This window comes from Cololabis saira, chromosome 10 (genome assembly GCF_033807715.1).
Source record: "Cololabis saira isolate AMF1-May2022 chromosome 10, fColSai1.1, whole genome shotgun sequence".
Taxonomy (NCBI): domain Eukaryota; kingdom Metazoa; phylum Chordata; class Actinopteri; order Beloniformes; family Belonidae; genus Cololabis; species Cololabis saira.
In genome coordinates, this window is record NC_084596.1 from 22,112,031 (window position 1) to 22,138,784 (window position 26,754).

General features: G+C 41.4%; 1 protein-coding gene across 2 annotated transcripts in view; it reads right to left on the reverse strand.

The window, feature by feature from the left end:
- The window catches only part of epha4b (eph receptor A4b), an 89,441-nt gene that overhangs the window by 23,049 nt on the left and 39,638 nt on the right, over positions 1-26,754 (reverse strand). For both annotated transcript variants that reach the window (XM_061732034.1, XM_061732033.1), the window contains exons 6-10: positions 18,185-18,340; positions 11,297-11,632; positions 10,248-10,360; positions 8,541-8,703; positions 6,626-6,734 (exon numbers count right to left, since the gene is read on the reverse strand). In XM_061732034.1, the coding sequence (XP_061588018.1) occupies positions 6,626-6,734; positions 8,541-8,703; positions 10,248-10,360; positions 11,297-11,632; positions 18,185-18,340 (877 nt within the window). The remainder of the gene's footprint in view (positions 1-6,625; positions 6,735-8,540; positions 8,704-10,247; positions 10,361-11,296; positions 11,633-18,184; positions 18,341-26,754) is intronic.

Consider the following 26,754-nt stretch of genomic DNA (forward strand, 5'->3'; position numbering starts at 1 on the left):
ATTGACATTTCAGAGAGATCTATCACCTCAGGGCATCGAGATCATCGAGGTCAAGCCTTCAAACCTATTACCTACACCTTGTAATTGCTTATTTGCTCAATTACAATTATAATAGAATAAAATTATCATACAACCCAACCTGTATTCTTAAGGGACAAAGCTAATGGGGCCCCCAGTCTGACTCCAGGCTAATACAGAATACACTTGTCCAGCTCAGCTTTGTGCTGACGTCTAAGTTCTCCGATGATTGAAATGAGTACTCAGTGATTGTGCCGTTATTTGAATGTGCTCAGGCTCCTGCAGCAGTGCAGTGTGAGCTACTGACAAGTTTAAGATGTGGGGTGGATCATCACAACGTTCACATGCAAGTCTCCAGTTCTTGGGCCGTCTGCAGTCTGTGCTTCATCAAATATTACTGTACTGTATGTCAAAAAACATTATCAGAATGAGAGGAAGAACAGAAGGAAAAAGGTTGGAGATGGGAGGGTAGGAGCCAGAGGCAATGAAGGACAGTAGGAAAAGTCGAAAGAGTGGAGGATAAAGAAGAAATGGGAAAACAGAAAGATGACAGCGGGAGAAACAAAGAGGCAGGCAAAGAGATCAAACGCTGGGAAAGTTTGGCAGGATTGATTATGCATGTCAGTGAAAGAGGGAAAGAGTTAGGTAAATATGGATGGAGGAGTAACCTTGAAACAAAGTGGGACAGAAGACAAGACTTTGAAAAAGTATAAAGAGATGGACAAAAGAAACCAGACTTGTGTTTGGATGGTAAAGTGCTGTAACCTTTCCTTTCCTTTTTCCCCTCTTACCACATTTTCTCCTTTCCTCTCCTCTTGTCACCTCTAATCTAATCTTTTCTCCTCTCCTCTTTCATTTCCTGTCTCTCCACATTATTTTCCCACAGCTAATCAGAATGACTAGAAAAATGAAATCAGTAAACCATTAGTCACCCTTCCAGCATGACACAATGAAACAACACTTCGAAGCCACTTTATCCATCAGCCCCACTTCACACACACACACACACACACACACACACACACACACACACACACACACACACACACACACACACACACACACACACACACACACACACACACACACACACACACACACACACACACACACACACACACACACACACACACACACACACCCTGCTGTGAAGTATCTGCTCTCATCATTACTCATGATAATGGTGATTCTATTTAATATCAAGCCATTAAATAAAAAATAATTACTAGGAATGAAATCAATGGATTAAATTCACTCTTATTATTTCACTGCCTCGTCATCTGAAAAACAAAGTGCAATCACAGCTTGGGTGCTAATAAACAGAGGTTTATAAAAGCTGGTTTTCGATGATGAAACATCCTATAGTTAAAAAGAAAAAGGAGAAAAAGAACTGAGACAAAGTCAGCGTGTCATGGTGATGAATATTAAGCGAGCATTCGGGAACAGAAGTGAGTAAGACTTCTTCTTCTTGCCGTTTCCATCACCATCTTGGCCGTGTCTGGCACCGGCTCAGCGATCTCTGGCCAAGGTGTAAAAAGATTTACTCAGCTCGGGCTTATTATTAGGAAGGGAAAATGATTAGTTGAAGAGTTATGACTAATAAATCTGTCCATGTTTCATTAACACCCTGTTTGGAAACATTTCATTTGGAAGCCTCTCATTAAGGAGAGTGGTAATGGAAAGAAAGGAAAAGGAGTGGAAGGGAGAGGAGCTGTGCTCTGGTAATTGGTGTAATGTAGCAGACTTTTTAACAACCCGGTGAAAGGTCAAACCAAGAGGATGGCGAGAGGTAGGGAAGCGTCATCTGCATCATTAATTGAAGTGTGTCATATTTGTTAACAGGTCCGAGCATGCAGATCAGTGTGAACTTAATTTTCCTAATGATGCGACTAAGCTGACGTAACTTGATTAGGTCAAGGTTGTAACGTGTGCGTTTGTGAGTGTTTGTCTGACAAATGAACGTAAGAGCAGTATGAACTTTAAAAGCGTGGACATGAGCAGTTGTGATTGAGTCAGACATCATTTGATCAGCCCCACTGCAGCATCTGCTCATTTACATGGAGCCTGTGTGGAGCACTTGTGCACCTGCGGCGTCTGGGTGCTATCATTGCACAGTCTCTTAACTCATTTTAAGGCATTCTGCAGACAAAGCTGTATTTGGCTGCACCTCGCAGCTTACTGCATTAATTGAAAGTAACATTGCAAGCAAGTACATACAAACCTGCCTAATGACATTGTGCCTCAGTATTATTACCCATGTGCACACACACGCCTTCTCACACTGGCATGTAGACTTTTAGATTTGTAAACACAAACTCTTTTGGCTTCTAAGTCATTATTGGTGCTATTATCAGGTAAACAGAGCATTTCTATATACAGGCCGATTAGTACTGATACCAAACTCTCAATTAAACTCATTTGTCAATCATAAATTGGGCTTTTGTTCCTTTTCCACTTTTCCTTTTTTCTCATACCCCTTCCCATTTTTCTGTGTTGACTTTGGTTCTTTTTATTTTAGCTGCCTTCTTCGTTTTTGAAATCCAAACAAGCGAAGACAAACCCGCTCTTTGAGCCGTTTTACACTCTGTAGTTATTCTGTTCCTCTCAAGGCACTTTTCCTCTGGCTGCCTCGTATCCCTGCTCTCTCCGCTCTCAGCAGCAGGCTTTCATTAGGACAAACCTCCCCTTTTGTCATTCTTCCTCTTTTGTTTTGCGTCATGAAGTTTTTAAGAACAGCTCCGGGCTGCACAACAGATGCTGCGGAGATGCTTACACACGCAAACATACGAGCACATCAACAGGACATGCTCAAGTGTTGGGAAGTCAGAGCTGCTAGTTTCTATCAGAGACTGAGATGTCTGCTTGTCATCAGCAGCAGAATTTAGACGGCTCTATTTTCTGTCTATTGTTCTTTAGAAACCATTCGCTTTCTTTTAAATACTTTGCTAGAAAGGTTGTTTTCTTCTTTTTCTAAAATGTGAACCTTTAAATAAGAGGAGTTTTAATAAAACTCAAAAGAAGCAAGCTGGAAGTTTAAACTTAACAAGCAAACTTAAGCAAAAAAAAGCTTTTTTTACAATTCATGGCATGTTTTATTTTGCATTTCGTGTCAAGCTGATCTGTGTTTTTTTTCTTCTTCCTCAGATTGTGGCCTGCAACCCCTGAAAAATAACTGCAGCTATGGCAACATATTTAGTCCTTAAAGGCCAAGTGTGAAGCATGAAGCAGATGAGAAACGTCTTAAAATACAGGCACAACTTAGATACAATAAATTAATGCTAACGTCTTACCAAACCTCCCACTCAAACATGAATACAGAAAAGCACACAAGAGTTTTGGCATAGAACCAAAGCCTGCAGCCATTCCGAACAAGAGATGTTTGTAGGACTCCTGGATCATTAGACAAACCTGCTGCCCAAACATGAATGCATACACACGTCAGTGCCGGGAGGCAGAAGCTGCAACTTGTTTAACAAGGAATGAGAGAAAGCGATGACCAAAGGGGAGAATGCTTTCTGAGTGAAAGGCCATCTGTTGAATCCACGGCTATGCCAGTTGCTCGCTCGCTCCCCATCGCTTGCACCTGCCAGCCTGCCAGTCTCTCAGAGGACAAAAGCACAAACTTCCCACACAAACACACGCTTGTGCGCACATGCTTGCGAGCAATAATGGCATGCAAACAGCAATAACTGGTGTGATTTGTCAGCAGCGTGCTGTGTCTGAGGAGCTTTGGGTGTTTTTTTCATGTTTTCTCTCCTGCTGTAACAATAGCATAACAGCACTTTATTAAATGAGAACAGGAGAGAACAGAATAGCCTGCAAATCAGACGTTTATGAGCCATAGCTGTTTAGTACGCTGCCAGCAAAGGCTGCAGGAATAGTATGTGCCAGGATGGGGTTATATATGGGAAATAGACACTTCAATAAGAAACCTTCAATCAGGATGATCTACGTGTGATCATAAAAGTGATTTCAGCTGAAAAACAAGAAGAAAATGCTATCCATTTTAAGGATTATTGAAAATGATGGCATTTAGACGAGAAAAGGGGGTCTTACAAATGTCTGGTGGAAAATCAATTAAAACCTGGCTGACTCTCAACATCAATTTCAGTTTAATCCATCTCTTCAATTCATCAGACTGTCGATGCATCCATCCAAATGAAAGTTTCAAGAACATAGCAGGAAATGAAAGCCGGAGAACCAAAAAAAGAGGCAAAATTAGGAAAGGAAAAAAAAGCAGTGGAAGAGTGAGTGAAATGAGAGCAGGAGCTGAAAGAGAATCTGACAGACAGATAAGATGTAACAAATGAAAAAAGAGGGTGGTATGGGCAAACAACAGAGGAGATTAGTTTAAGCTTTCTCCCAGTTTCAGAGAAAAAAAGCAATGATGACAATCCTGTTGCACCTAACAGTGCAATCGCCCACCCATCATCTCTCTTTGCCTGTCCTCCTCCCCTTTCAATCACTTGCTTTTCATCCTCTGTTCCTTGCACCTTTCTTTTCTTTCCCCAAAGCCTTCTCCTCCTGCCACCAATCTCCTTTTTCTCCTTCTCTCTTAAGCCTCCACCTCTTTCTCTCTACCTTTCACACCATCAGAGAATGTGGTTCTCTAGTGGCGCCAACATGCTTCAGATGTCCCGTCTCCCCGCTCCCCGCTGCAGTGTCTGAATCCTGCTATCTGATATAATTATCATCCACTTGTGTCCCACCTTTGCCTCCTTCCGTCCATCTCCTGACAAAGCCAACCCCCACGCACTCTCTTTCCACTCCTCGTCTCTCTAGTGATGTAGCTTTGATCCCCACCTTATTCCCCAGTCACAAACGCGCTGCGTACTTCACCTATGCGCACGTGCAAACACGTTTTGACAGATCCGGTTTAATAGAAAGCAATAGTGAACACTGCTTCCTCCCAGGCGTCCGCACCTCTCGGCGGAAGATAGATGCAGTGAGGAAGGGAGGACGGGGAGGAGAAGGGGACCTGGAATTGATGGTGGTGGATCGACCCCTCCGTAAAACCTCGTTAACACTTCCCCAGCCTGTGAAACCTGATTAGACGGGGGTGAGTGTGTTTGTTTCAACAAGTCTGTTCAGAAGGTAAAATGTTTAACAGGTTGTTTTTCTTTCTTTATAGTTGGCCAACTTCATAATCCCCCCCCCCCCCCCCCCCCCCTGATTAAAAATATGCTGATGTGCTCCCATTCACATGCTGTGTGTGTGTGTGTGTGTGTGTGTGTGTGTGTGTGTGTGTGTGTGTGTGTGTGTGTGTGTGTGTGTGTGTGTGTGTGTGTGTGTTTGAGAGAACATAAGACAGTCTCTGCTGATTACATCCCCTCTAGTCAATAGTGAATAGAGCACTCAGCCTGATAAGCAATCACCTGAATCAATACTAATGTTTTTAGAGTACAAGTATGTGCATGTTTGCCTGCATGTGTGTGTGTGTGTGCGCATCATTCTTAAAATGTGGATAATCTAGTTGGATCTCATGGAGGGTAAACATTAGGTTACAGGTACAGTAAATTACACATTCCTGTCATCCCTTTTCTCCTCTTCTCTTTTATCCATTCCTTCTCCTCCGAAGAGCCTCCATCAAACTCAGATCCTTTCATCTTCTCACCTCTCACCAATCGGCGCTCTTTTTATTTCCCTCTCATCCCGTCTCCTCTTTGGCATTCATGAAGAAGGAGCATTAACAGCTGTCTAACCTTCAAAGAGAGCGACCATGGAGTCCGTGCACTTCACATTCAGAGTAGCACAACCTTTTGTCAGACTTTAGCAGCTGTGTAAATGTCAGCTAGATGGATGCCGCGCTTTTTCACGCCGCGTGTAATCCATCAGAGAGAGAAAGAGAAAGATTTGAGGCCGGACCAGTTTATGGATATGAAATCACTTGGCTATTAGCAGATAGGTTTTCTGTACATAATTGCTCATACTGTAACAGTCCAAGCTTATACATTTTCATTTCCTGCTTCAATCTAGAGAGAAAACTACTGTAACAAGCTTGAGCTAAAAAGGAGTCCTGAGTTTCAGAGTTTAACAAAGCTGAAGTTGAAATGGGCTGATGATACAAAACCCAACAAGATTTGAATCCAGCTGGATATTCTGAGGCGATTACAGTCATTAATTCTTATTTAAGTCTAATGTCATCACGAGCTTACCACGAATGCAAAAGGCTGTTGTTTTATTTGAAAGAAGTCCAACTGACTGCTTAAAACAGCTGTTCTATATGGAAATTAAACACAAAGGAGCAAAAAGCCTGGATGGAGGAATACAAACGGCATAATACAGACTATTTTCATCTGCTTGTATATTGCTTTTGTGAGCATCAGTGTGTGAAATAGTCTCCAAATAAAGTGAAGTGCTCAATATTCACTTAAAGCTGCAACACTCTGGATCTATCATGTGTTTTTAATAACGTCAGGACAACAGTAAAGGCCTGTGGTAGAGCAAATGACTGATCTGCTCACAAATATTTTGCCTTAAAATTGCTTTATTTATAGTTGTCCCCTTTTCATGGAATTTGGTAAAATACATCGATATTACCAGGATTTGTTTCTAAAACTGCTTTAAACAAAAGCCCACTCTCGTAGCGATCAGGTTTTGACCCTACCTTCCGCTGACAACGAAGCAGGTCACCAGGAAGATGAGGAGGACGATTCCCCCCGCGACGGACACGGCCAAAATAGTGGACTGGTTCGGGTCCCCGATGGCAAAGACATCTACGGAGAAGAAAAAGGGGCCGCTGGTTTATTAAAGCAAGCATAAAATGAGAATAAAATGAAGTTGAAGATGTTTTGTACGAAAGGAAAGTTAGAGAAGAAAAGATTAATGGAGACTGGGAGAGAGGCGGTGAGTGAGACAGCAAAGTGGCAGGGATGGAAAGGGGGGGTGGATGGAGAGAGCATGAAATATGATAGCAATAGAAAAGAGATAAAAGACAGAAGCTGGAAGACTGGAAAAAGAGAGCAGCAAACCAGCACAGGAGAGAAAGGGTGGTGGATGGAATAGTAAGCAAGGCCCTTGATGAAAAGTGTTCTTCCCTTCTGCATCGCCTGTGAGAGTATGAGAATGGACGTGAAAGCCGTTCCCATTCCACTGCGCTGTCTAAATGGATATGTTAACATCGCACATAACAAGACTACCGCCGAGAACTTTCTGCAAAGATGCATCGATTTCTTAGCCACACCAATCGAGCCATTATTTAAAACAAACACGCCATTTATCTGGCTCAGCTAAGCGTGGCCAGGCACGTGCAGCTCTCTGTGCGCGTGCACTGTATATGTCTGTGTGTGTGCAGGCGCGTGTGTGTGTGTGTCGATGTGGCTTATTAATATCCCTACACAGGCACAGGCAGGCATTGATTTCCTGTTGCATCTGTGGCACGCACATACACACCTTTCCGTAACGATCAAAGCAACTTATCTGATTAGATAACCTTGACGTGATTGCTACAAGATCAGCTGCACTTCACTATTTCTAACTTGAATGGGAACTCCATTTAAAAGAGGTACACGACTTTGATACATTTCAAATTTATTATATTTGTTTAACAATAGGAATATAAATAAAGAGTTAAATTACTTTTATTGACTGTTGAATGATTTGAGGGCGGCTGTGTGGTTTTTGTCTGCTTCACAGTCAATCTATGGTACGCTGCTGCTATACATTTGCTGATTTATTGCGGTCTGTCTGCCTATCTAGGAATCAATGATGACTTTGAAGAGAACATTAAGGGGCTTCTAAAGCAGAAAATCCCAGAGAACGTAATGAAGCGACAATGAAATGGGATGACGACAAACAAAAGGAGAAAAAAGACCTGAGCGAGAGAGTTTGATGGCATAGTTGTAGAGGGTCAACATAGTGATGCATGCTGGGAGGTGCATGTGTGTGCAAGCTTTATACAGGGGAGATTTAAATGCATTTCAAGAATGGCTACCAAATATTTGTCTTCTGCCTTAGTGCTGACTATGTTTGCTGGTCTGTGTAAATTAAGACCTTCAATCTATACATATTTTTTTTCCTTTCTTGTCAAACTGAGTTGTCTTTTTTTCACCTGATAAGTATTCCAGGATACTTTGAAGGGACTGGTTCAGTTACACAGACGACAACCTGTGAAGCTGTCGGGGACTCTCTCTCTGTCTGACAGCAGAACTGAAAACGCTGTTTGGATGAAAGTGATTTTTTTTTTTTTTTTACAAGCATCTAGTGGATTGATTCAAACTGTGTGAAGGATAAATCAATTTCTTAGCACAGCTGATATAAGATGGAAGCACATTTTTCTCTGTTGTTAAACGCTGTCCCTCTTTTTGGCCCGCATTTTTACTAGGGATTTGTGGCATTAACATCACATTTGAAGAACCACAATGAAACTCTTAAAATGCAGAGACTGTCTTTGATTCTTATTGTCAGCCAAACAAACCACAGGGAAATGTAAAATAGTACCAAATCAGTTGTTCTCGGCAGAGAGACACAGCAAGGGAAGGCTATATTTACAAACAAATACATCATTATTTTTTTCACTTTACCCTCGTGGCTGGTTTCCAGCTCAATCTCTCCGCCGTAGCTGCCGTAGCCTCCGTCGGTTCGCGCTCTGACCCTGAACACGTACGTGGTTCCTGGCTTCAGTCCGTCCACCGTCATCATGTTGGAGCGAGTCTTCAGAACCGTGTAGTTCTGCTCCCGCTGGTTCTGGAGTGGGGAGAGCAAAATTAAACACTAAGTGGATCACAGTAACTGCCAGAGAAATAAAGAGACCGTGAGGAAAAAGAATAGAGTTAAAGATATTGAACCTTGAAAGAGAAATGAGCTGTGCTATCGAGAAAGATGGAAAAAACTAGAAACAGATGAAGATAACTGAAACCTTTCTTGGTGTCTCCAGGGGCCAAAGACACCTCACTAAGTTTGGATTTGTTCATCACTGGAACATTTACCATTTATGCATGAACATCTGCCAAGTGACAATCTTATCTTCTCTATACTCTGGGGCAATATGTGGTTACTAGTCTCCCTTTACTTTCCTTCAGCTATCGTGTGAGTGTGTGCGTGCACACAGATGGATATGTATGCATATGCGTGTAGGAGGATGAATACAGAATAAGTGTGTTTGTCAGTAAGCTGATTCCCTGCAGACAGGCTGATACTCTACCTAATGGAAGATGCTCTAAAACACAGATTAAAGTTATTTTACCGTCAATACATGCCAATGCAGCCCCCCCTCCCCCCCCCACACACACAGACTTAATTTCATCACCTTGGCAGTGTTTTACAAGGTTCGCTCACAGACGTGTGGTTAATTAGCTTGATGTGAGCAGGAGAGGAGACGTGTGGGATAAAGCAGTGGAAGCGCAGAGACAGACATGTTTGTGATGAACAAGTCATTAGAGACTTGCCCTTAGGCTAAACATGTATCCTGCCAGAGTGTGGATGGAAAACGAGAAACGGCACAATAGCAACACAAAAAACAGTTAGAAAGGTACTCCAGTGATTTTTGTGTCACGCTAGAAGGAAACATAACCGTAAACAGCTCTTTCTAAAACAACAGACCCTGCATACTTGTGTCGTGGAAAAATCTGCTAAGCGTCTTTAACACATTCTTTCCAACTAGGTGAATAACTGGACTGAAAACTGAGTGTCTAAGTTACCAAAAATTAAACTTGAAAGATGATTCAGACTTCGGTAGATTTAATTAAAGAGTAGAGGATGATACATTCCAGAAGACAAAACATTATTAAGGTCTTCTCACTGTACTAGTCTGCACCTGTGGTCGGCCAAGGTTGCATCCTGCTTCTCTCAGCAGTTTGGGTTTCATTAAGGATGGGAAATGCTTGCATTTTACAACTTGCACATTATGAAAAGGAATTCGTTTAAGTCGTTCATAAAGGTATGGGGGCGTAAACTGATAACTGTAACTTGTCTAATTTCTATATCTCTCTCCCACGACTGTCATGCGATCAGTAATGATGAGGAAAGGGAGTGGAGGTCTGCTCAGATCAGTTGGCGCAGGAGGCGGTGGTCACCTAGGCTTCCGCTTTAAGTCAATGACAGTGAAAAAAGAAAGAAAAAACATCTCCTTCTGCCATCAGATATGAAGGCAAACATAAACACTTCTGATGGTCGATGCTGGTTTGAGAACATTTTCCTGGCTCCAACAGACTAATATCCAAAGAATGTATAGTGATAAGTCAAGTAAATAAGTACAAATGGATTATAACCTTTGCATACATTTCTCTTACCTTTTCATAGTAGATGACCTCATATTCCACTATTGCTCCGCTGGGCCTCTCCGGACCCTGCCACGCCAAAGTAACGCTGTCTTTGCTCCGTCTTTCCTTCAGTACTACGCTGACTAGAAAAAACACCAACAGAAAAGGACGAGAGTAGAACGTGTGAGCAACAAAGACGTAGTAAAATTCAAAAACATGAGAGAAAAGCACGATAAGAGACTGAGAGAGCAGGCACACGGGGTTAAGGGAGAGATTTCAGATCAATACTCATACTGTCATTTTGCATTGACACAGCTCACAGGGTGTTATATACAGTACGTACTGTATGTGTCAACAGCATCCATCCATGTGTTCATATCTATCTGTCTAAGGTTTCAGTGTGAAAACACAAAACCTATTAACTTCCTTTGCAGAGTTCCACACTTGTGTGGGGTTGATAGTGTATATTAGTGCTTGTATATGAATGCGTGTGTTGATGTGTGTGTGTGTGTGTGTGTGTGTGTGTGTGTGTGTGTGTGTGTGTGTGTGTGTGTGTGTAACACAGACTGCAGTTGTGAATAACATGCATATCTTAATGATTTTAACAACCTGCTCCTACACCCCTTGTACTATCTCCCTCCCCTTTTTACACTCACATCCGTAGTATGAGGCCGTGGTATTTGTCACTGTCACCTTGTCCCACACACATACTGTATCTTACTCATGCATTTTCCACAGTCTCACACTGCGACAGATGAACATATGATATGAAGTGCAAGCATAGGAGCAAAGGTGTCATCTTCTGCTATCGGTGTCGCCCCTTGCACCAATATATCAGCGCGTTCATGTCAAATTTTTATACTCCGCCGCAATTAATGTAAAAAAAAAAAAAAAAAGGACAAACAAATTTGTCGTTGACGTGAGTGATTATCATTTTGCTGTAGAAAATGTTATAAGTAGCCTTCTTAGGTGCATTTAACTGAAACTCCTGCAGAATCTTGTCGTATAAAGTTGCTGAAAGCCTGAAATACTCAACTACGTGAGAGTGTAGGCCATGAAATAGCTGCCTGTGACATCACCTGTCTGTGACGTGGTTACATTTATGACGACGGTTCCTCTCGGTGTTGGACTTAGGTCGGACACTCCGTTCTGGCTCTCGATGGTGAAGCTGTAGTTGGAGTCCGGCTGTAAGTCGGTGATCAGCACGGTGGCTGATGACAGACCGAACTGCCGGGGAACAAAGTGGACGCTGCTGCCGCAAGGCATGCACTTCTTGCCATCACCGGAGCATTTCCTGCAGTGGATGCTGTAGGTGATGTCTCCTCTCCCTCCTGCGTCTCTGGGCGGCGACCACTCCAGCGTCACACACGTCTCATTCACTGTGGAGATGGGGTTCTCTGGAGAAGACGGAGGACCTGACAGAGGATGGACATAAAGAAATGTTTCTGCATGTTTAGAAAACTTAATATTTTTAATTATGAAATAAAAACAGAGACTTTTTTCTTTAGAAAAATGTTATGATTTGATTTGATTTATTTGTCCTGTAGGGAGATTTGTCTTCACTGACTGTGATATAACTCTTCCAATCGCTGTCCTTGAGGCTCACTAAATCTCATCACAGGACTACTTTAGTTATTTTACTCTGCATTCTTTTGAAACTCCGAACCTCGTGAAGAAGACTCTAAAACTAAATGCGTCACATGAAAAGCAAAGTAAAACCTCTGTCTATAGACCCCTTTCCAGCCTACGTCATCACAGGATGCGCGCGCATTGTTGCGGCAGAAGAGCGGCAGAAGTTGCATGAGTTTGAATAGAGCGAGGGAAGATTTGTTTCTTAAGTTGCGTTTTTGGAGTTGCAGTAACGTTATAGAAGAACAACATGCCCACCAGCTGTTGTGTGTACGGTTGTACAAATCGAAATCCTGAGGAACATACATTTTTTGCAATTCCCAGAGGAATAATGATGATATTGTTACTGTGTGTGCTAGTCTCACAAACCTTAGTAAAAGTGTTGTTCCGAAAAAATCTAAGAAATAAGGGTTCTGAATAATAACATCAAGTCTTGACATTTTTTTATTTTCTCATCAGTGATTTGGAGCTGTGACTATGAATTGAATATCAGCCATTAATGATTTACTTGACTATTAAAGTTTTGCTAATAAACTACCGGAGTTATTTGTTTTTTCTCACTGATTGTGTAAATGTATTGATTATTTTCTCTTTTTAAAGCTACAAACATCCAACTTCCACAGCTGTAAATATGCTGCACAAATATACATATATTCACTATATGTGTTGTATATCAAACTCAGGTATATTATAGATATATTAATCCCCACAAACCGTCAAATAAAAATAATTAATTTACCTAAAAATAATTAACTAAGTTTTAAAAAACAGTATTTTGCATTATATGCCTTTTAATGTTTTTCTTTTTATCATATTAGTGGGAATAGGTTTCTGTAAATTAATGGTGATAATGTGAGATGCAGGATGGACAATAAAGCTCATATAATTTTTCATTTTTATTTTTTTTTAAATAACTATCAACTTCATTCATTCAGCACAGACAAAGGTACACATGACATGGCTTTCATTCAAAGGCATCGCTTAATGAAACTCATTAAGAAACAAAGGGGACACAGTAAATTAACAAAAATAATAAGATAAATTAAATAAATATGAAATAATAAAATAACTTAAATGTCTAGTGTATAAAATACATTCAGTTGTCATAATTCTTTACAAACTTCAGCTGTGACAGCTGCTGACAGTGTCGCAGCTTCTCCTGAGTGTAAACACTAGGTTTCTCAACCAAATACAGATGAATATCCGGCCATTGGACATCGGGCCACTTTGTGATATCTTCCTCCGGGAAGGAAGTTGCTTTCCATCCGCCAAAGTTAGTTTAGTAACGTAATTTCCACGATCTTTTTCCGTCAATCGGCTGGTGTAAACTGTCATGAACTCCGTCTTTCTGCCGCAACAATGCGCGCGCAGCTTGCCTACGTCATACTTGTTTACAAACACGGAAAGGGGTCTATTGCAAGGTTTTACTCATCAGGACTTCATTTATTCCTTACCAGGTGTTGCAATAAGCTAAATATAATCTTGGATTTACCACACCTGATCCAGATTTCAGGTATATATAAGCTTAGGAGATCTGGATTTGCCTACAAATCCCTCAGTAACTTCTACAGATGCACAGTGGAGAGCATCCTGACAAACTCCACCTTAGTGTGGTACTGAAACTGCACCATAAAGGATGGGAAGGCTCTCCAGCATGTTATTTAAATGGCACAGCTCATCTGTGGAGCAGCTTTTCAACCACTACACGACATCTACAATGCCCAGATCACAGGGACCACTCCCACCCACAAAACACGATGTTTACACTCCTGTCGTCTGGAAGATGACGCAGGAATGTAAAAGTAAGGACAACCAGTCCGAAAGACTTTCCGAAAAGCTTTCCAGGTCATCAGGCTCCTAAATCTCTGACTGTTTGCAACTTTCATTTTGCATGTACAGTAGTCTTTTGAAAATTCACTTTTTCTAACTAAACATTGCACATTTTAAATTGTTCTATGCACGCTGGTACCCCCACCCCCCTGTAAATAGTAAACTCCTTTTAATTTATTGTGTTTGTCTATAATACAGTAAGCGTTTTTTATGCTTAAGGTAAACATTTTATTTTATTTTAGTTGTTGAAGTGAGCTGTATGAAGGGAAGTCTCAAAATAAGAATTTCATTGCACAGTGTAGGCTGCTGGGTACATGACAATAAACTGAAAAAAGAGAATAATAAAAAGAAAATGGTAAATAAAGAAGTCTCAGCATGTTGTCATATTGTTTTAGAAGAAGAGATTATAGTCACCCTTCCAAACAAGTTTGTTCAGTCTCTCTTTTATTGTACTATGATAAACTTTAAAACTTAGCATGCAAACTGAGGCCTGCAGAGTCTGAACATTTTCCCTTTTCTCAAACATTATCCACCCGTACATAATCACTCCAACTGTTGAATGAGAAAGAATTGTTTGAAAATAGCTTTCTAACCCTTTCCAGATTGAGGGGGAATAACAATGATCTTCTCCTTGGCAAGGTATTAACACACACCGGATTGCTCCAGGGCAGAAAACAAAATATCTGCTTTCATATAATCAGGCTTACTGATGATTGATTAATCGAGTGGATTTGATCAACAGGGCTCCTGCTACTTTGCCTCGTAATGGAAGCATTAAGAGCTTACTTCACACAGGCTTAATTTTAGTGAAATAAAAAAAAGCTGTGTAATATGTATTATTGTTTGTCTGGGATTGAGCTTGTTAACCTGGCACTAAATCAAACTTGGATTGAAAGAGGGTATATTTGTCTTTTTTAAATAACTGCAATCAAATCAAAGACAAAGTCTTCTCTCCTTTCTTTTGTTTGGTGCTGTCTGTGTTACTTCTTAGCAACTCACTTTAACTCTTCCAGCAAACAGCAGAGTCGCTCAGGGTTTCTGATGTTACCTTGAGGGCTGTTTTTTTGTTGTTTTTAAACAGAGAATGGCAGCTCGGCTACAGCGGCATGAGCTCACTTCTTTTCAACACCAATTTTGAGAGCTGCCACTTAGAGCAGAGACATCCTCACAAAAATCCCAACTTTCCATTGTTCAAATGGATATTAACTAGTTACCAGATCCTATTCTGCGTTCACCGCTGATGCTATGACTACTACCTCTGATGGCAGAACAGAACTAATCGATCGGTAGGAACAGAAACATGCAGCTCCACACAGCTATTAGTGTTAAAAATCTCATGTAAAGACACATTGCTTAAAATAATGTAAATGAGAATGAATATTAACCTGAAAGATGATATTAAAACACATGTAAGACTATAAAAGCTCCTGAAAGCCCGTACTGGGTATGAAGCATTGTATAAATAATGGTCTGCCTGCTGCTGAGCCATGCGCATTCTTTCAGTGTCCATGATCTTCATGCTCATTACCAAATTAATTACAATTTCTATTAAAAAAAGAATTAACTGTGATTAAATTAAAATTGAATTAATTGAACCCAGCCATGGAGTGGACACTTAGTGCTCGATTAATGAGTAGCTTTGGAATGGACGGAGATTAAACGAGCCTGGCGGATTGTAAATGTGACTGTACGAGAATGATATATCATATTACACTTCCACATTTAAATCAATTTGTGAAGAGATTTCGTATGATGTTAAAGAGCGTATGCCAGACTGAAGAGAGGACTTTATTTTTATTGTGAGAAGTCAACCGAGACTCCGGACACCTGCACCTTGGATTTTAATAGTGAGTGGACTTTCCGCTATAAAACCTGTGCAGGGAATTGTTTCCATGAGTCAAATATAGTCAAGATTAAAGGTGGTTAATATTATAAGAAATCTTAGACAAAACAACTACACCTGAGCAGTATATGTTATCCGAGAGTATATTCCATATATCCTACCAACATCTGTATGTCTGTTAACAAGAATATATCATTGAGCTTCTTAAAACAATGAAATGTGATATAAGAAATCCAGTGTCCTGTTTTGGCCGATTATTTCTCATACTGCTTGCTCAGAAACCCTTGTAACCCTGTTTATACTTTTATCAATATTTATGTCATGGGGCGCTCAGATTTCCCATCTCTTGAGCTTTCCTAGATTGTGGAAATATAGAAAATGTTTTCTCATAGTAAAATATGACTAATGACTATGTTTCCCTAAACTTTTGTCCGAGTAAAGCAAATTTAGAGGTTTCAAAGGACATACCTTCCTTAAATATTCAGTATTTACAGTGTGCATTTGTGATTTCACATGTCAGCAGTTTAATTTAACCAAATTAAACTGCTCTGTTTGCATCGTTGCTGCAGGTCATGTGAGCTCATTGCTGTTTCACAGCGTCCTCAGCAGAAAGGCCTCCAGGGTTTCAGAAAAAAGACCAACACTTTCCTCTGATTTTCCAACCCTGGTTTAGAAACTTGGGAGTTTTTCGTACTTTTATCGATCATTCGTGTTTGGCGGGAGAAGTAACTCATACATTTTTCCGCTGTGTTTCACATTAAAAACAACATGATTATTTTTTTTTTCTTGCTCTGACTTAAATAAAACTTGACCAAGTAGCTTTAATTTTAAATAATTGAAATGCTATAAAAACAATTATAATAACTTGCATTAAGATAGAATGAAAATGATTATAAATTAGATCAAATTAGCAGAACTTAATTAAAATAAAATTGGATTTTAATTGGAAATAATTTTCCTGTATTTAATTAGAGTTGTTTAAAAAGTTATACCTTTCTCTGTAAAGTTCCCTGAGTTGACTTTTCTTGTAAATCGATGATATACAAAGAAACTGATTTGAACTGATGAATCATAGGTAGATAATTCTGAGAGCCTGTAAACAAAAACACTATGCAGTAGTTGAAGGAAGATGTTTTGTCACCGCAGGGAAGATAAACAAATGCAGGGAGACATTTGTTGGTGGACAAAATGCCAGAGCCTTATTCAGCCCCATGCCTTAATGAGCTGCAGTGTAAATGTACCTGACATTCACACTTCATAGTTTTACATCTTACCCTGGACAAATGAGAAAAGTAATAAATTAAATAATTCACCTAACTACTTTTCATCTGTTCATTTTGATCTTAAAGTGAACTGAATCTTATATTATTTTGTCTAACCTATGGTTTAAATCATAAAAACCTAGATAGTAATTACGAGATCTATGCTGTGGCGCACCATTCATGGGACCTGCTCACATGGAAATCACCCACCATGCTGGTCACAGCAAGTAAGATGCCCATTTCACTTGACATGTCATCAGGCCTTGAAAAAGCAGTGAGCTGCAGGGGGCCACCACCAGAGATTGGGACTTTCCTGATTAGTCCTTCCAGCGGCAAGTGTCGTTGAGGTGTGGGGGGCGGAAGCCAACCGTTCACAGGGGACGGAGGCCATGCTGGGTATAATTGAACCTGTCCACCATAAATCTCTCAAATGGATTTGCTGCTAATTCCGTCTCTTTTCTCCAGCCTCCCACTTCCCCTCAGCAACACCGAACTGTCCATCAGCACCACAGTCACTGATCAGCCTTCTATGACACCTAGATTATTCGACTCTAATAGACCGCTACTTCCTCCACCGTTCTATTCTTTGCATAGATCTGAAGTGTCATGTCTCCAAGATGAACTATTCCACCTCTATTTCTTATTTTCTCATTTTTTTTCTCCTCAGTGCTCTTCAGCATTCTGGAGAACGAGCCCGTGCGCGTGTGCGTGCGCGTGTGCGTGCGTGCGCGTGTGCGTGCGTGTGCACCCATACATATTTGAACAAACCGTTACTCATTTCCAGCTGATAACACCTGTCACATCTCACCTGCTACAACGATTAATGAGTGTAATCTACCATAACCTGATAAAGGGTTTGGGTGTGTGCGTGCACACTTGTGTGTGTATATATTTCTCCATGCTTCTCCAAGCCACTGACTTTTCCCACCCCCACACACAAATCCACCTTTTCTTCTCCCTAGTCACCATTCCATCTTCCCTCCTTATAGTTTTTCTTCTCCTCGGTCTATTTCAACAAGCATGTGGGCCAATCCCTCTGGCTACATGTTGTTTAAGGAATGAGTGAGCCAGATAAAGAATTAGAAACACTGTCAGATTTCTACAAGACTATTATCTATATCAGTGTCAGTGTGTAAGTGAACATCAGCGGGGCCGAAGGAAAGTGTGCGGAAACAAGGGCATATTGAAGAAGTGAATAATGGAAAAGCCGCCGTGCAGTGTCAATTCTTATAGGACATTATAACCTCATCAAATGAAATGGGATTCAGTTCATTTTATTACATAAAGATATGAACGCCCAGGCGCTGATATTTCAGTATCGTGATCACAGAGAGTGTGATGACTAAGATGACTGAAAAGATGAGCATGTGAGTGAACTTTTCCTCCATGTTTATGTAACTCACGTGTGCAGGACATGGAGCGTGGGTCGGTCTCAGCGCGGTAGAAACCTTTCTCACAAATGCACTCGACGGCTTGTTCCTGCGGTGACGAGCTGTGAGGGGGACATTTGGCGCAGTAGGGCTCTGTGGTCGAAGCTTTGTAGGTTCCCAGTCGGCATGCTAGTACGAGGAAAGAAGAATTAGATGATGCCCCTTTGCAAAAACCCATTATACAGACTGTATGTTTCTACAAGTAAATATAAGTGTTTTTGCTTTGTTGCCATGGCTGCCACAGTTTAAAGCATCAAATCTTAAATAATACATGTGGTGGAAATAATAACTTTATGTAACTGCCCAATTAAATCTTGTTTGTATTATTGTAAATGTTCTTTGCTGGGTTTTATGGTATCTATGGTAAAGGCGAAAAGACAAACTATGAGATTTAGTGTAAAACAGTCTCTTGTTTAATCTGCTGCTGGTGTGCATGCAGTGGTTTTAGTTGTTCCCTCTTTGACAGAAACGCATTGAAAGAATAATTCTAGTTTAAAGCCTTAAAGTCCGTATTTTGTAGAGTTGGCTGTCATTTCTCTCAGTTACTATAACATTGCTCCCATTGAAGCAAATGCTGAGCTCTCGGAACACATGTAAGTCGTTTCTGTAAAAACAGTCATGAGGCATATTTACATGAGAGATATGAGCAATCATTCGATCACAGAGGCCTTAAATGTATGGATCTGAACAGTCTCGATATTCACAAATGCACAGGACAATTTACGTTTTACAAGTGGTTGAGATTAATAATTAAACAACTTCTCATAACGAGGGGATTAAGTAGCCAAATATGTTAAATTCCTGCATATAGCGCGGTTTGAATGGCTTAATGTGAACAAATTGTAAGTAAATTGTCCCCCACATGGGGAGTGTTCTTATGATTGGCTGAAACCAAGAAGATATCTGATTGGTTGCAGATTTTTCCATGTTTAAAAAAATAAATTTTTGGGTTGAGGCAAGTCAGGAGAGTCTCAAAAATTCACATACAAGAGCAGCGAAGTCCACAGACCATCAACCGTTTGTAAATCATGTTATATTTGTGTGTGCATCAGAAATACATATGTGAATCTTGTCCTACGCACCTGTGAAACAACACCTGTGCGTTTGTGAATGTTGTCCTGTGAATTTAGTTCTCTGCATTTGTAAATAGTCCAGTGCATTTGTGAATATTGAGACTGTTTTATCTCCATATCAACGAACCAACAGCTCTACCAACCTTTACTGAAAAAGGCAGATTGTTAAATGAGGTGGATGGGCCCGAAGGAGGTGGAGCCGATGCCAGCACACCTAAACAAGACGTCAGTTTAAGATCTTGACTCAAACTATACTTTAACATACCTTATTTCAGCGTAGTTGTCTATGCTTCCGCTGTGATGTCAGACAAACTTTTCTTAAATTCCTGCCTGAGGCCTTGGTTCAGTATGTGATACGCTGATGGTGAGGCAGGGCTCTTTTGATTTTTGTAACATTAAGATTAAACTTATCAATGATTTGCAAAACTGTACAATGCCAACTCTATGCTCTGAAGACTTGGCTCTATCATACATGAGAGCAGTGGCGAATAAACACAATGTTATCTTTAATAGAAGTGATAAGTCAAATTTCAATAATTAAAATTTATTATACTCAGACTGAATTTAAATGAGCTAGAATTATTCTTTAAGTTTGTGCCAAAATGAAGTGGGGTATAAGGGAGAACAGAGAATCCCCATGAAAGAAAGATAAAAATTTAAACAAACAAAGGAGTGAAAGATATTCAGAAGACAACGCAATGTTCTGTGCAGCACCCATGGCAAAAAGCAGAAAAACAAAGTCTGATTTAATGCATTTTGACATCAGGTCAGGCTTTACATCAGACTAAAGGCTGGTACCAAAGGTTGGTACAGTAAAATAACACCACGCAATGACAGATCAGCTGCCATTAGCGTTATATAAGCACATCTTCAGGCTTCCAGAAGAAGAAATACAAAAATACACAGCCAAAGTCACACTAATAGTCACAATAACATAACATTGCTGTTGATACTGCGGTTTCAGTGGTTGCATATTAGTTGTTATGGAGTCGTAAAACTGGGGAGGGAAAATCATGATTCCACTCAATGGGAGCAGCCTGCTAAAATAGGCCGGGGACTTGAATGATTTCCCATTTCCATCCGAGGCAGTAAAGTGGAATTCCTGACTTTCCCTTTGGTGATCTAAACCGAGATTACACATGTATTTATTTATAGATTCATAAGCCTTGTATTCCCATGCAGGCACACCTTTTCTACAAAACCCTATGTAAGTGAAATGAGGGTATCTCACACGCAGTTTGATAGATGTGCTATATATAAGCGCATGTGCATGTGTGTATATGTGTTTGTGTGTCTCTGACAGATTTCTCCATGATTGCATGTCTGTGTGCCAAGAGCGTGTTAAGTATGCAGCAGGTGTGTGAATGCGTGTGTTCGCCTGCTGATTGCTTGTGCTGCTGGTGAAGGTCACCAGTTTAATCAAGCTTCAAGTCACTTGTCCCAGAAAAGCTGTATATTATCACAATACACACCTACACCTGCAGTCGCATGCAGGCGCAGAGATTCAACGCTGCTGTTAACCCAACAGCACCAAAATGGAAAAGTGGCATAAAAGTAATGTGGTTTCTCACTGCGGGAGGAAGTTCCCCACCTGGACGCTGTACTTGCTTTCATACGGACAGTATTTTTAGGCAAATCATTCATCATAGGTCCACTAGTACAATCCCCAAAAGGCCTGAGAGAACATCGAGAAGAGGTTGTGTCTGTGTAGGTGTTAAAGAAGGAGAAAGAAAATAAGAAGGGAGAAAAGGAAAGGCAAGGGAGTGATCATTCTCAAGGGGTTTCTGCTCCTTCCTTCTTCCTGTCAGCTCCTAAGGTATGGGGTGCCTGTATGCTTTGCTGGTGACTGTGCGTGTGTGTGTTCGTTGGCCGGGCTGTGGGAGCAGGGGGGAAAAGCAGCTTTACTCCAGAGCTATAGCGTCCGGAGGGTTCTGGCTGGCTGGCCAGGAAGGCACAAAGGACCCCGGTGGTAGAGGACAGACAGGGCGCCCCATGCCAGGCCTGGCATCTGTACAACTGCTCGATCAAACATTTTCTCCATGTGTGGTGGCTTGGAGGATGCTTGTCCTGATCTGCTGTTTCCTGCTCTGCTTTTCCACCTCTCACTCACTCGGGCTTTTCAGTCCAACTCTCTGCCTCCAAGTCTCCCTTCCCCTCGCTTCTCCTGGTTTTCTTGCCTTCTTTCCCAGCGCCTGCCCTGTGGGATGTGTTACTTTACTGGGCTCCCTTATGATTAATGATTTACCATAAATATGAAAAAGGGACAAAGGGACAGAAGCAGTAAGATACACACACTTAGATACACGAAGCAGACACACTTGAGAGCAAAAGTTAAGTTTAAAAACCTATGTAGGACTATGAAACAGCTCTATATTTGTATTATGTTGATACAACTGTACGTAGGGAGCGTTTGCAAAGTTTACAATGTCAGTTTTTCCGAGAGAAATAAATAACGGCATCAGGTCTAGTGTCCTATTAATTATTCATCTGGTCACCAGAGAGAGTCAGTATATTTATGGCAATCGATAGCTTTTAGATATGATATGGTACTGCTCCTCGAGACACACACTCAGTCACCATGCACTGATTGGGATGGGAGCAGGCCAGCTGCTTCCTCTGGGAAAATACCACACACACACACACACACACACACACACACACACACACACACACACACACACACACACACACACACACACACACACACACACACACACACACACACACACACACACGACCTGACTGGATTCCATTTCTATTATGCTCGACTCCTCACGAGCCAGCAAATATTTCCATTAACCTTTCATAAGCTGTATTACTACATGTCTAAACGGTGTAGTTTCCCAAAACACGGGGAAACACTATCATAATGTGTACAGATTTATCTTCAGTCGAAGGAATGAAACGGATAATGAACGCAGAAATGATCTTTATCTGACCTTTTAGAATATCTCTGTTTTGGTTTGTGTCTGACATCTCGCTAATTCTGGCTCACACAGCACACATCAGCCGCTGGCAGCTCTTTTCAGAGACCCATTTCATGTTGCATGCGCCTCGCTAAATATCTATAACAGTAAATGTCACAATAATGTGCAGCATTTACTCCAACAAATCAATAGAATGCAAACAAGAAGTAAAAATGTCATCAATATTTTAATTAACTCCACATTGGGCGACAGAAGAAAAAAAAAAGAAGCAAACTCTAGAAAAAAAATATAAAAGCATTGGTGCATTAACCCGATGGATCACATATACTCACCTATCTAACAGGAAGCATGTACTACTTGTCATTAATTGGATCAATGGTTTTCACCTTTCTGAGGAGTTTAACCTCTTTGGGAAATGAATATAATACATGCAAGTCTTATATTTAATTTGAATCATATTTTCGGTGTCATGTATAACTATGGAAGTGCTCATGACGTTTGCGCTAAGGAAAGAAATTAGCATACAGAAAATAAAAGTATGTAATGTTTCAGTCGATGCCATTTACTCGGATGACTCCAGTGTGTTGCATCAGTGACCCCCTCAGCTGCGTCAGCATGTAGAGGCTACTGCATTTGTCAATAGTAGTTACAACACCATGCTTAAGTGATGTTTAGTGAATGACAAAAGCTGCTGACTTTCCCATCCCACAGGGAGCAAAAGCACTGTGGACCAGTTCTGCAATGGTTTCGCTTGGGTCTCACTGGAAACATTTCAGTCGAGTAGTGCTTGAGAGTGCTGCCTCTGCGGGTGGACCTTTCTTCATACATGGTTCAAATGTATGAAACATATTGCTCCATTAAAACGAGCCAACAATCGCTTCTGGGATGCTTCTAAACCTCTCCACCGTGTCTCTGGTGAAAACGCGTTTGGTGACCAGAATGGCTGAAGAAACACAGCAGGACTTGCCAGAAATCATTAAGAAAATACATCCAGCTATAGTGTTCACCTGGGCCTGCGTAGATTTAGAAGGAAAAACATACACGCAGAATCTTAAACCTGCTAGCTCACACTTTGTAAGTGTCAGTGCAAAAACATTCAAGCAGGCAGCTCTGCGTGGAAGTGAAAATCAGAACAGCCACGTGTTTTTTGAACCAAGACACTTTCCCCCACTTCTCTCTGAAATGTTGTTATTAGCTCAACACCTAACTGGTCCGTTCTCTTGCTGTCGTTTGCATTCGGTCCAAGTCAACTCTGGCTCCCTGCCGACTTTGCCAAAAGAGCAGGAAGAGAAGAAGTGGATGTGTGTTTGTGGATGGGTGGGGGATATAGTTTGGTTGTTTGTGTGTGTGTGTGTGTGTGTGTGTGTGTGTGTGTGTGTGTGTGTGTGTGTGTGTGTGTGTGTGTGTGTGTGTGTGTGTGTGTGTGTGTGTGTGTGTGTGTGTGTGTGTGTGTGTATGCTTGTATTTGGTTGTGAGAGAGTGAAGTTGTATAAAGCTTGTTGGCCCACGGGAGATGAGCTCCATAATGGTCACTATAGCAACAGGCTTTCAAGATGGAAGCCTTCGAGTACCCCTCAAGTGCCACAGCACAGAGCTGTGTGTGTGTCCGTGTGTCCGTGTGTCCGTGTGTGTGTGTGTGTGTGTGTGTGTGTACATGCAGGCGTTCGTTGAGTCAAGCTACTTAAAAATTGATACATCAAGCATCAGTGGAGAAATCTAACAAGATTGAGTCTGACGTTTTTCGCGGCCACTGGGGTCGCATCTGTGTGTGTGTTCAAGTGTGTTTGTGTTCATGTGTACATGCCCGTGAAACATGCTTCTGGTCACACCGACATCACACTAGATGAACTTTGTACAGCTGCCTTCACATGTAGGGGAATCGATGGACATGTGACGGTGCTCCACAACATGAACGCATCATCCCAGTTAATAGACCCCCCCCACCCCCACAGTGACATGTCAGCACCTCCTAAGGACAGACTGTTGTTTAAAAGCAGCAGGACATCATCTGACTCGATGAGCTCAAAGCATATATGCATCGTCAGCTTTTTCCCTCATGGATAAATGGAAGCAATATGTGTGTGTGTTTCAGTGTAATAAGACTTTCTGTACATTGAGTAGGTACTTGAGTAGAGTGTGTTGACTGCTGTTTTTCATGTGGAGTCGTGGGTTGAATAGGATGATAACGTTCCCTGTTGAGACCAACAAAATACTGCACTTCACAGAACCCTTTAGAACCGAAACGTTCACAGTGACAACTAATCCTGCACAAACACTAACGGTCATTACTCTCTCTTTTCTACCTTTTTGCCTACCTACCTCTTCTTTATGGACAGTTTTAGTAACAAACACACTAAAATGATATATCTTCATTTTAAAAACTGTTCAGAAAAAGAAATTACACTTATCCTGCAAAAAATTGATCAAGATATACTTTTCCTCCAGCCCCGATAACACATGAGAAACGTGTTGATGGAGATTTTTTTTATGGTCTATGATGTGTAACATCAATTATATTTTAATGGCGACGTCAGACGTGTGTGAGGACTAGATGCGGGACGGGAGCTTTGATGACATGGACACGTCTGGCTGAAACTTCAGGACTGACCTTTATTGTGTTTAGTAAGTCGTATGAGTTTTCTGACCATTTGTGCGCGTGCGTACACGCGGGGTCAGACCAGATACGAAACGGCCTGTGATGTCCACTACATGAAACACATGGGTACTCTCAGCCTGCTTTCTGATCTACTCTCTGTCCTCTGGACACCAGCCAATTACTGAGAGCGGCCAAGGAGAACTATGAGGTCCTTCCTTCCAACTAATTCACTTTATATCCGTCTTTTCTCCTTCTTTCTCTCTTGTTTGTTTTATAATTGTCATCACTATGCTTTCCCTGCTGTCCATTTATGTATGTTTTCTCAGTGTCCTTCCTAAATGTTTTTTTTCCCCTCTCTCCGTCTCAAGTTGACTCATATTGTGTGTGTGTGTGTGTGTGTGTGTGTGTGTGTGTGTGTGTGTGTGTGTGTGTGTGTGTGTGTGTGTGTGTGTGTGTGAGTCTGCTTTTGTATGCGTGTCTTTATTTCCCAGTGGGCTGTCTGTCATACTTTGACCCTGACCTTCTCCAGAGCTCCTGCACAAATATTTACTCTCTCGCTGACAGGCACGCACACATACACAAGCCCCTCCGGAAAAAAGAAAGAAAAAAAATCACAGGGAAAGAGAGGAAGCTCAGTTTCAGAGCAATTACAGCAAACACACACCGACATGGACACACACTTTTCTAGTGGTAACCCAAGCTGATGGCTCGCTAATTCTGAACTTGATTATCCTGCAGTCTAAAAACAGATTAAATGGATGCCAGGTGCATGTGTGTGTGGGTCTGTATGAAAGGGATCATGGATGAGGGACGGGCAGAGAAAGGAAGAAGAAGAAAAAGAGGGAGAGAACGTGACAGGCCTGTGGAGGTCTGCTGGGAGTTTGCTTCACAGTCTGAATAACTTATTCTTCTGTCTGTGCTGCTATCAAGATAAAAGTGCAGAAATAGGATACACTGTCTCCTTTTCATGAACGCAGCCTTACATACCAACAAAAACATAGCACACATTCAGAGCTCAAACCAGCAGACGCACGATTAAACCGTCATTCTCGTATACCCCGCCATCGCCACATACACACTCAGATACACGCAGACCATAAACGTGCCAACATCAGCCGGCCCCGTGACCGGTGAAGTGTGTGTAGGAGGAGCCGTGCACTTCCTTTCTTCACCCACGTTATTTTCAGTTCATCACTCTCAATAATTCATCCTCTCAGGGAGAGTAGGAACCGAGAGCTCCCTGCTTCTTTCTCAGCGTCAGTCGCACACAAACTCTCACAGAGGCGCCGTCAAGTTAGAGGCATATTCTTGTTTCCCAGTAAACACAGCCAATGCAAAAAGAACAAAAGCATGAACACCTGTCTGGTATGTTTTCTTCCTCGTTCAAGTCTGATGTTCAACAGCAATGTTACAGTCAAGATTCAGTATGACTCTCTGAGCAATAGCTCACTCTCCATGTGAAACCCTGACAGTTCACGGCCTGAAGACCTCCTGCTGTATGGCAGCCAAAATATGAATATTTATTAAGCAACATGAAGTTATTGCATGTGTCTCCAAGCGGTGCTTTATTGTTGTGCTGCCTCAAAATATGATCCAGAATCTGGAACCTGAATCTGGATTGATAGAAGGACGCGCTGCAGAGGATGACCTCACATCCTACATGGTGGTTAACCAGCCAATTTAAATTATTTGCAGTGGACAAATACTTTTGAAAAGAAAAAAACAGAAAAAAAAGACTCTGTTCTTGTTTGGGCTTAAGCTCGTCTGTCTGTCCCAGTTCTGGTCAAGAATGTATCCATACAGATTGGCCTGGTGTAACGATCTGAATATAGACATAAGTGCTGAAGTTTGGGAGAGGGCTTGCTACAAAGCCCAAACGCAGACGATCAATACCAGGTACAAATTATTACAGTACAAGTGGCTTATGCGAACGTATATTACTCCCTC